At 36.0% G+C, this 9,445-nt stretch overlaps 2 protein-coding genes across 2 annotated transcripts; both read right to left on the minus strand.

The window, feature by feature from the left end:
- Window positions 1-223: 223 nt before the first annotated feature.
- LOC145787435 (metaxin-2-like) lies at window positions 224-5,564 on the minus strand. Its single transcript, XM_082599178.1, has 7 exons — window positions 5,093-5,564; window positions 3,545-3,669; window positions 3,038-3,154; window positions 2,290-2,421; window positions 1,833-1,926; window positions 1,307-1,421; window positions 224-588 (listed from the first exon to the last, which is right to left on the minus strand). Exons 1-7 carry the CDS (start codon window positions 5,130-5,132, stop codon window positions 411-413), a joined length of 801 nt encoding a protein of 266 aa, XP_082455304.1. The 5' UTR covers window positions 5,133-5,564; the 3' UTR covers window positions 224-410.
- Window positions 5,565-6,706: 1,142 nt separating this feature from the next.
- LOC145787067 (uncharacterized) lies at window positions 6,707-8,644 on the minus strand. Its single transcript, XM_082598779.1, has 2 exons — window positions 7,998-8,644; window positions 6,707-7,413 (listed from the first exon to the last, which is right to left on the minus strand). Exons 1-2 carry the CDS (start codon window positions 8,130-8,132, stop codon window positions 7,057-7,059), a joined length of 492 nt encoding a protein of 163 aa, XP_082454905.1. The 5' UTR covers window positions 8,133-8,644; the 3' UTR covers window positions 6,707-7,056.
- Between the last annotated feature and the right edge of the window lie 801 nt (window positions 8,645-9,445).

Here is a 9,445-nt window from a genome sequence, read left to right on the forward strand (position 1 = left end):
GGGGGGAGGGGGTTCAAGCAAAACGTTACGTAACACTGTCGAGTACGGAATGGTAGTTTTTTGTGCTGAATTCGTAGTGAAAAAGCGTTACATGGGGGAGGGGGGGATTGAAAAAAGCGTTACGTTGGCGTTACATGGGGGAGGGGGGGTCAAAAATTCGGAAAAAAAGCGTTACGTAATATTTGAACGTTCCCTTAGCGCAGCTCGTTTATCATTCTTCCAATCAACAGGCTTTTGTTTCACAGTATTCTATTTTTCAAGATAATATCATATCGAACGATACAGGTAGAAGTTTCACTGCACCGCATGTCATACAACACAACGTGTTCATGAAAAACAGAAAAGCGATTCTTTTTAAGGGTCTCGTCGTTCATGAAGCTTCCACACGCAAGTAGCCTTTGGCCAGGTTGCTAAGTGGACCCGGCCATTCTTAGGGATTCTTGACCAAAATATTTTCTATCAATGTTCTTACAGAAATGCAACAAGTTGTTGAAAGATTTTACAGTCTCTGCTAGTCTGTTGTCCGGCAACTTTGTGGTTATGATGGTGTACAAATGGCCGAACACCAAGGCGTCGAACTCTGTTGGCCTGAAACAAATCAAAACGTTTGCTGTCATGTAAAAAAACACAAATTAAAATACTTGGTGAAAAATTATAAACAGGCAATGGAAAAAATACTCTAGTACGAAAGTGGTTTTTTAACCTTTTCACACCAATACAATTTTGGTAAAGAGATCACTTTCTTCAACCACAGACATATACAACCAAGCAACCACACGGCATTTAACATAATCCATTAAAATTGAACATAAACTATAAGCTACAAACGTTTTCGGCCATACACACGTTAGCCCTTAGCAAGTAACAAAAAAAAAATAACTGCTTATCATATCTACAATGAAAATGAATTTTATTTTCATTCAATTCATTGTAGATATGATAAGCAGTTATTTTTGTTTATTACTTGATAAGGGCTAACGTGTGTATGGCCGAAAAGGTTTGTAGCTTATAGTTTATGTTCAATTTTAATGGATTATGTTAAATGCCGTGTGGTTTTCACACCAACGTGCAGGAAACTCTGTCTTTTCGTCTGCAGGCGTTGAATCAATGTTAAAAATGACTGATTTGTTGAGTAGCAACATCATCCCAGTATAAAGTAGGTTATGATGAACTGAATTTACAGTCACTTGGTCAGTGTCATGATAATAATTCACTTAATGGGAATTGCACAATTCAACTCAAGCGTAGCTCGCCAAGTTTTATAGGTTTATATGCCTTGTGTTGTGTCCACTTTTCAAGTACTTACTTATCATCAAAGAAATAAGATTTCTTTCCAAGTTTTTGTGAAAGAGCTTGGCAACACCTCTTCACTTCTTCATCCACAGTTGCCAGTGAAGTTTGACCTTTCTCCCAGCCTATACCTTTGAGAGGGTAAGATTATAGAACAAAAGTAGGCGAAAGCCGCAAGCCCAGGCTGCAAACAGCAAAATCCATCATTTTTACATTGATGCAATACGAATGCCAGTGGGAAAAAAATGGTTTAAATATATCAACGGAGTGGAGAAATGCTGGTTGGCGGAAGCCTGGCGGAAGCTGGTGATCAAACATGGCCTACCGGTGCGGTAGTTTCGGAGGCTAATTAACGACTTTTCGGTGGCCATGGCCGCCGGGAGCTTAGAGGCCTGCACATTCCACAGTATTGTGAGACAAGCACACTGAAACTACTTCAATACTGGCTTGAAAAATCACAGATGCAATATACACAAAACTTCACGACTACACAATTTGCAGCAGCACAAACGGCGGGAACACAATCTCCTGTTAGCGCTTACTTTCAAGATACTCAAGTTCACGCCACCGTTTCCTCCAACACAAAAAGTGGTTTAGCGGCCAAGGATAAGGATTTCCATATCTTTTGTATGTAATCTGAGAATAAAAATTGTTATCAACCATTTAATCCTTGTTTTTGTCTTCTATCGTAGTAATAACTCAGCAACCATTATCAGAGGTGAAATTGAAACTAAGTTGCAGCGTAGGGTTCACTTTCAGTTCAGTTGTTTTTATTTCTGACCATCACAGCAAAAAACAATACACGTCAACAATCAACATAGCAAAGGTCGAGAAAAAGGTAGAAGCGACAAAAGCGAACGTTAAAATGTGCTTGTGGCGGAAGTAAGTTAATAAGTTTAAAGAAATTTGGCACGGTCGCAACACCTCTGTTGTAGCAAGAAAGCTTTAACTTGACGTATAATTTTATTTCAGACGATATAATTAATTATTGTTTCAAACCTTCTTCAACGTTTCCTCGTGAGCCCAAGTCACAAATACCTCCGCAGGCACCAGTACACTGTTCACAAGCTCCGTATAGGCGATTAAATCAGTCTGCTTCGTCTCTGGGAGTTGTTTGATCGAAGACAGTCCCTAGATAGAACAAAAGTATGAAAGAAATGCACGCACACCTGTACACGCTTTTACTAACTTTGTCATCAGGATACAACATTTTTCGGAAAAAAGTAATGTCATAGTTTTGGAAGAGAAGCAAGTTTGCAATACCAATGACCGGTAATAATGGCAGCAATTTAATTAGATTAAATGACATTATTCAAACTATATAATAAACTGACATAGATGTATAAAATGAATTTTGCCGAAAACGTGTCAATTAAACATGTACGTTGCTTTATTGAATTGTTTGAATAATGTCATTCAATACCACTAATTTGCTGTCAATTACCGGTATTATTTGTCAGTGTTATTGCAAAAGCTTTGTAAATATGTAAAAAAAAGATTTTTAACTGTTGTTATTTGTACACTACAGTACTTTTTGGGCAACAAGCCCGATAAAAAAGTATGCAACGTACCATACCAACGTTCCAAACTAAACTAAACCCAGTCAAGCACATCAATTCTTTCACATATTACATCAAAATTTGTCAAGGATTTGCTGGTTAGGAAAATAGTGAGCTTGATTAAGCACTGGCACAGTTTACCTATACACTAAGTCAAAGTGCTGATTTAATATATTATACTGTATCACCTTCTTCTTTATAAACTTTGCAATTGGTGTTGGTTCAGATATGACTAGGTTTCCGCAAAATAACACCGGAAGTTTTCCAGAGGGTGATATGAATTCAGCGTTAGACTTTGATACAACCTGTTGATAAAACAGCAAACAAAATAGAGTAGTAACATTCCTGGAACACATAAAGAGATTAAGTTCTAGAGTACCTTGGGAATAAATGCAAAAAAAGAACAAAAATGCCGGTTATAATAAGGTAGTCTTTTATGGAGCTGGAATATTTAAAACTATTAAATGAAAACTTAATTAACTATTAGAAATACAAAGCAACATTTGGCGAAGAGGTTTCAAAATTCAAAAGTTATCATTAAGTAATTACCAATCTAGACACGTGGTATAACGTTGTACGGAGCTACAGCCTACAAGCCAACACGAACTAAGGTAAACTGTAAAGAACAGCTTGAAAACACCCACATTTCTTTTCTTTATAACTTTAAAAAGTGTAAAACTTTGAAAAATAAGCACCTGAAAATGTAAGCCACACATTCGCAAATAAGCTTGAACTGTCAGTACAGCAGCATTTTCCCCAAGCAAAATCTGTTCATCAAGTGGCTTGTAGAGGGCTGTATTGTCATACCAAGGCTCAGATGCTTGATAAAATTGTAAGATTGACACATATTATTCTTTTTGTGATAAAACAAGATTACATAACTGAACTGTTGCATTGCTGTCTGGATTAGCAGCCTTTAACAAATTCATTAATGCTTCAGGCCACGAAACTAGAAACTACAGATGAAATCAGATAATTGCTATATACTGCTTTAACTGTAACGGGCCTTTAAAGAGCCTGAGCCCTAAAAAATACACACTGCTTGCAACCACAATAACTCTGGTCTTTGTTTGCCAAACTGCATGGGTGTTACTTTTTTAGAAAGAGGAAAACTTGTATTTTCTGAAAGTTGAAAAAAATTGCTAGGTTTGTATTTGAATTTTTTCTGCAATTTTCAGTCATTTACAGAGAATTTTTATTTTTTGTGCAAAGTGAAGTTTATGGGGTTCTTTCTTCACATAACAGTTTTTATCTGCTACTTTAAACGTTATTCAGTAACACAAAGCAAACTGCTCCTTCAAACGTCATTAAATAACAGGCAAACAAACTGCTCCTTTAAAGGTTATTAATCAGTTAAGCAAACTGTTCCTTTAAACATGAATAAATAACAGTAAAGCGATAGTTGTCTCGATTCAAAGGTTTTGCAATGAAATGACTTTCCCAGACAGCAAATCAATCATCTTTAGTGATTCAACTTTGAATCAATGCACAAGATATTTAATTTTCTGTTTGGGTTTATTTGTTACTTTTAACATGACTGAAATACAATTGAGCTATCAGCTTCTTTGAATGCATTTACATCACTGCTTACTTAATGGCTCTCTGGTTTTAGACGAGTTTGATGATGAAGATAAAAAGTGGAAAAAATTCTCAAGAATCTTTTTAATAAAAGAAACAGTGACAACTTTAAGTTAAACAGTAAACAACTAAACACATAATGTTATTTTAAACTGATACTTTTCAGTTTGCGTATCTGTTATAATCTAGAAATTACCTGTTAGCCTACTCTTTAATGTTTTATTATTTTTGCACACCAAGTTTAACTAGAATTGTGAACAGTTATGTCTATTGCAATCTAGTTACTAGTCTAGTTACTAAATGCAATCTAGTTACTAGTATACTCTCTATTGCAATCTAGTTAGCACACACACATTCCCAACAATAAAGCTCATTCACAATAAACCTTTTTTCTTTCAAGAGCAAATTGGTTAAAAGCGTCAAACGAATAATCACATCAGAATTCTAGTAAATAGGTGATTCGATTAACTAATTTCATCGTACTAGACTAGTATGAAGCTTGCAAAATAAACAAACATTAATTCTAGACATATGTCTTCATTGTATTTAAAAATTATGAACACCAGTTCAAGTTTTGATTCCTAATAAACATTTCAATTAATATTAAAACATGTAAAGATACTCAGAACAAAATAGCACTTGGCATATTACCAGTAATACCTTACCTGCAATACAAGCCATCCACGCCTCTTGCACTAAGGACATAAAACAGGTGGAAACTGACTAAACTACTTAGCTTTCAAAAAATAAAAACTAATGGCAAGCACATAGGAAAGCAATTTCTTATTGAGGTTTAGGGCATATCTTAACATCATAAAAATTAGGTTTATGTTATTGAATTGTAGTTAACAATAATTATTATCAGAGGTGGGCAGTAGCGCAGCTACATTTTTGTTAGAATAGAAATTACAGTAGAGAACGAAATCAAGAATGTGTTTTCTATAATAACGTTGAAAAGGCAATGAAAAAATAATATCATTTGTTTTCAAGGTCAGTTTAATGTCATAAAGTGCTTCCTGTGTCAGTTTAAGTTATACCAAAATCAAAAACGGTGAGAGAACTAGCGGTAGCGCGCAGCCGCGCACTACTTTAGCCCAAGTAGCAATGAAGGGTAATGTCTACTTTTATCAATTGGTAGCGAGTAGCGATAGCATGCGTTACTTTAGCCCAAGTAGCAGCAGCATGCTACTTTTAAAGTAGCGGACAGTCGGACACCCAACTCTGATTATAATACAACAAGAAGAGTGTTACATAAAAATATAATAAAACTGCTTTGGCCTTGTTTATTTTTGTGGGCTACCGTATCCTACCACTATAATAGTTAATGGGTAATTATAACAACTAGTGCAGGATAATGAGTAGAACAAGTTGTGAATATGGTCACCATAGAGATTAATTCTATGTTACGGTAAGTTAGTTTTAAGATTGAAAAGGTACCATGCATTGGTACAGCCCAACTAGGGACAGTGGATATTCGGGACGGCTCACTTAACAGGTTTTTCTTGTGATATGGACAGCTGAAGTGGAGGCTACAGCAAAATTTTAAAATTGCCAAAACTGCAAAAAAATTTTTGCTTTTATGTAAATTCATTCTTATCAAATGAAATGCTATACCGGTATTTGACTTGAAGTTTTAGGTGCTAAAACATCAGCAGAACCTTACACAGCAGTGTGAGCCTACCTCCAGTATTTCCACTGTAGCTGCATTATATACCATATTTCCATACATTCATTTACACAATAGGCACTAGACAGTAAGGCGATGTGAAAATCAAAAAATTTAAAAAAATCAAAAATCGAATTATCACACAGGGTGACTATTGCTATGTAGAGTATTTCTGTAAAATTTCACGCAAAAATATTCAGTAACCTTAAACATGTAGTCGATTTTGTCTTTGGCATTTGTTGCCAGCACAGAGTTGCCAGGTATAATTTTTTTGAAGAAAAAACTTTGTTTATCTTTTTTAAATTGTAAAAATTGCCAACTTTAACAACCACAACAACAATTACATATGATGCGACTGCTAGTTGCCCTTTTAGGTAAAGTCTGGCGGTGTACGGTAAGATATTAAACAATCACCTGGCAACCCTATTTTTGCTTGGTCAGCAAAAACTGATAATATTAAAGCCTTTTTCACTTCTATGGCAAGAGTAGGAATGCACTGTGCATAAGATGACACTTTGGTTTTGTTGTAGTAATATGTATTACATAATCACACAACGCACTACATTAATATGCGATTGTTTTCGCAGATTTACATTTGTTTTTTGACAGATATAGTAACTGCAACTCTCCAATGGTAGCTTACACATCAACCAACCAACTTTATATGTGCTTGTAAAACGTGCACAAACGAATGAAGAATAAAGACAATGAACAAGAAACAGTGGTGAATATCAAAACATTATACTGCAGCCAATGAAAGAATGTCAGATTTCATGTCTGCTTTCGGCAAGACCCTACGCGAAGCAATTCTCGCCCGAATGAAACCATCCCGTCATTGATGGCCAGCAATACTTCCACAGTCGTTAGTGACTTCCCAAATGAGACGCTGCACAGCCTGAGTATGGGCAGGAAAATGAGGGTATTCAAACTTTGTGTTTATCAAACCCTTTAGTTCATCCATGGTCAAGTGTGAAGTAAGGATAGACTCAGTAAGCGTGGCATGGTCCCAATCAAAGAGAACAGTGAGTTGGCATCCAAATTTAATTTTGGTTGGGTAAAAGTGCGGACAGAAACATCACAAGAGTTACTGCCTTTGCGAATATTTTCTAACATGTTCACAGAAAAAAATCGCAGAGCAGGATCATCACTGAATACCGGGGCATTGTCACATTCAGATGTACCAGGTGCAGCTGGTTCGACAGGAGAGTCAACTTCTTCATCAATTGCTGCAGAAAACTGCTGTTTCTTCCAGTTCTCTTCCTCTATCACTTGTGACTTCTTTGCTGCAGCGAAATCATCTCCTCGCTGTTGTTTGAGGTTCTTGAAAAACAAGTTTTTTGTGTGATTGATAAATGTAAAGAACAAAAAATAATCCATGTAAATCAGTTCAGTTTGTTTTTATTTCTGACTGTCACAACGAAAAACAATATATGCCAAACATAACAATTAATACTCTTTCGGACAAATGGCAGTAAAAATCAGTGATAGTCAAGAAAAATCTTCTCGCCATAGCACGACTAGCTTTAGTGAAAGCACAAGCCTGTCTTTACAGACATAGAAATCAGAACATCTGAATCACTTTCCCACGAGGAAATGCTTTAGGAAATCGAAAAATCCTTAAACCACCTACTATCTAGAGTTGGTTGAACTACATCTGCAATGGTGAAGTGGGGTTGTAGAACTGGCAGTAACCTATTCTCCTTCTCATATGGCTCCATTCAACAAATATTGTTAGAAGAGCCATGTCAATGGCAACAACAGACCAACCCCAGTACACAACATGGGACATGTCTATGCATGACCCATTGACCCTGTTATCAAAAAATATACTTATAAATGCCTTACATTTCATAGAAAATTACTAGACAAAAAAGTTTGAAAAGATACCGTATGTAAGAACTTACCTTTTTGTTAACTCTCTTTTGAAGCGTTTTCGTTGTCCTTTTGTCAAGAGGCCCAATTTGGTATAACAGTGATTCTACTCTATGATAACGTTGGGAGAGGAGAAACCTCAATTGTTTTAGGAATGCGATCTTCATTTGAAAAGAGAATAGTTAGCTTTTTTCCAGCTTCCTAAAAAATTAATTCCTTATGAGTGCTCTGTCTTTGTAAGCGTGCAATTAATTATTTCAACACATTAAGGTTTTGAAAAGTGTCTTCTAGTTGGTTATTGTAGCCTACGTGTACTGTTCATTCATGCAAGCTATATGTTAGTATTTTTAACAACTACCCTTCATCCATACGAAGATATACGAGTTGGTCTATGTTTTATGTCACTACCAAGCTTAATTAAAACCAGTCAGAGAAAAACTTGCAGTAATAAAGTACTTGAGTATCACCTTTAACAAAGTACAGAATGCAAGAACATATCGTAGTGTTGGTAAATCAGCAGTGGGAGCTCCTTGGAGGGTCCAATGACAGAAGAGCTTTCCATGCTTCTTACTCTCTTTTTAGAACTTTTAGGCATGATTTAACAGTTAACAATGCTACCCACAACAAGGTCAGCTTTATGAACTAAAGATAATATGTGAAGAGATTAATGTATTTTTTGAAGAAAAAAAACATAGCCCACTTACAGTACGGTACACAGAACTAAGAATTTAAGTGCTGAAAACTTAGTTGTCTGAGCCTTCCGTAATACTATGAACTTTATTAGTGTCATTCTCAAAGCTACATATAAAAAATACAGAACCACAAACAGCAACTTCACCTGAATAAGCAGTTCTTATTCCACAAGACCTGATAATTACAGACACTGCCTCTTAGGCCTACTTTACACAATTTGGAAAACCTAGCCTATAAACTAACTTTGAACCGAAGCCTGAATGATTATTTAACAACCAAGCATAAAATCATAGCAAACATTTCGGCTGAACACAACTTCTTATCTGAATTTTGCAGCCTTATCTTCAATAATAATCAGCAATTCAGCATCTCAAGGTATAAATCTCTCAGCAGCAGACAGCAATCGCTCGCGCGCGCGTGTGTGCGGCACACAACGCGTTTTCCCTAACTAGCCATTCAGAGCGCGCTATCTGGATCACGTGGATTGATGCGTTGTGATAGTATTTTTTGTGGAATCACCTTGCAAGAATTAGAAAATACTAACCTTAAAACGCTTACATGTTTACGGATACTGGATTTTATTGCATAAAACTTCACAAAAATACTCTACACAACAGTAGTCACCCTGTGTGATAATTCGATTTTGTCCATTCAAATTTCACATCGCCTTACTAGACAGGTTACACATTATGCTGCTCCTAGATATGTCACTGTGACATGTAATATGGTGGCAGAGTTCAAGCAGTAGTTGCACCAAATTTTGTCATCCAGTTGTCCACCTTTTTTT

Source organism: Aplidium turbinatum, chromosome 18 (assembly GCF_918807975.1).
Source record: "Aplidium turbinatum chromosome 18, kaAplTurb1.1, whole genome shotgun sequence".
In the NCBI taxonomy this organism is placed as follows: Eukaryota; Metazoa; Chordata; class Ascidiacea; order Aplousobranchia; family Polyclinidae; genus Aplidium; species Aplidium turbinatum.

Excerpts from the sequence above, each read along its gene's own strand:
- LOC145787435 (XM_082599178.1), bottom strand. The coding sequence starts at position 5,132 with ATGTCCTTAGTGCAAGAGGCGTGGATGGCTTGTATTGCAG. Across the intron at positions 2,422-3,037 it reads CAAAGTTTATAAAGAAGAAG|GGACTGTCTTCGATCAAACA; the intron begins GTGATACAGTAT and ends TGTTCTATCTAG. Across the intron at positions 1,927-2,289 it reads ACGAGGAAACGTTGAAGAAG|ATTACATACAAAAGATATGG; the intron begins GTTTGAAACAAT and ends TTTTATTCTCAG.
- LOC145787067 (XM_082598779.1), bottom strand. The coding sequence starts at position 8,132 with ATGAAGATCGCATTCCTAAAACAATTGAGGTTTCTCCTCTCCCAACGT. Across the intron at positions 7,414-7,997 it reads AAAAGAGAGTTAACAAAAAG|AACCTCAAACAACAGCGAGG; the intron begins GTAAGTTCTTAC and ends TTGTTTTTCAAG.